We start from the raw sequence: 1,108 nt of genomic DNA on the forward strand, positions 1-1,108 counted from the left end.
GTCTTCTTGGAACTCATGAAGCAGTTTGGACTTCTCTGTGAGCAAAAGGTACCGTAAAAATGAATATTTTGCAGCGAAATCAAATACAGTGATGCATTTTATTTTCTAAAAATGGCTCAAATTAACGCTTATTCTATTTTACATATTTAGTAAAGTTTCTTTGAAAATTTAAGTCTTAAAATTGTTTTCATTTAAGAATGTGGAAAGCAGACAACGCTCATTTTTTGTGCCCTGTCGATTGAAGCGTAGCAAAGAGAGTTTGTCTATCAAACCGGACACGGATGGGATGGTATCTATCTATATGGCCTCCGAGGATTTCATCCCCGATAGTATCTTCCACCCTTTAGTTGTCGGCTTGATTAGAATGGTGCAAGACATGGGTTACACGGCTAAACTAGAGTTATTCAGCAACAATGCAATCATCGCTCTAGGACGTGATCACATTCTCAGCCTAGGACCAGTAGTTATTAATAATAAACCTTCCTTAAAGGTAGTGTCACTTAGTTTGATTGATTGACCAACAAGTTGCTTTTTTTAAGGTTATTGTTTTGATTTTAGTATACATGTGTTTTTATAATACCTAAAGCCTTTACTTTTTTTTTTTCCTTTCTTTGTATTTGATTGACATAAATAATAATTATAATGCTGATAAAATAATACACAAGCTTGCATAATATTCCAATTAAAATGAATTCTCTATTGGCCACTGACTTTCACATGGTTGCTGATGAGATGGTGGTGAATCTCGGATCATAAGCTCACTTAGATGAGAATGACATGAAATTGGATTTTCAATTTCAAATAAATCTATTATTGAATGATAATTTAATTGACTGGTTGGTTGATTAATAAATTAATTTGATTTTTATTTTAGCTTGAAGTATTACACAAGCCTATAGATCAAGAGGGAGATACTAATGTGGCAGCGTGTGAACCCAGTCCAAGAGTCTGTATGCAGGTACATTATATTTATGTAATAAAATCCTGTGGTTAAGATATCAGCTGTTAAACAAAATAATTTTGTTTTTTTTATATTTGTTCCTTGAACAATATAGAGTAATAGACATAAGTACAGGCGGGTATGTAAGAAATTTTACTTGGGATAAAA

At 32.6% G+C, this 1,108-nt stretch overlaps 1 protein-coding gene across 1 annotated transcript; it reads left to right on the top strand.

The window, feature by feature from the left end:
- The first annotated feature begins 6 nt into the window (after nt 1-6).
- Nucleotides 7-1,053, top strand: LOC117116625. Its single transcript, XM_033260700.1, has 2 exons — nt 7-48; nt 197-1,053. Exons 1-2 carry the CDS (start codon nt 16-18, stop codon nt 515-517), a joined length of 354 nt encoding a protein of 117 aa, XP_033116591.1. The 5' UTR covers nt 7-15; the 3' UTR covers nt 518-1,053.
- Nucleotides 1,054-1,108: the final 55 nt, after the last annotated feature.

The sequence above is a fragment of the Anneissia japonica genome, unplaced genomic scaffold (genome assembly GCF_011630105.1).
Source record: "Anneissia japonica isolate Jap-2015-1 unplaced genomic scaffold, ASM1163010v1 scaffold285034_len1108_cov133, whole genome shotgun sequence".
In the NCBI taxonomy this organism is placed as follows: domain Eukaryota; kingdom Metazoa; phylum Echinodermata; class Crinoidea; order Comatulida; family Comatulidae; genus Anneissia; species Anneissia japonica.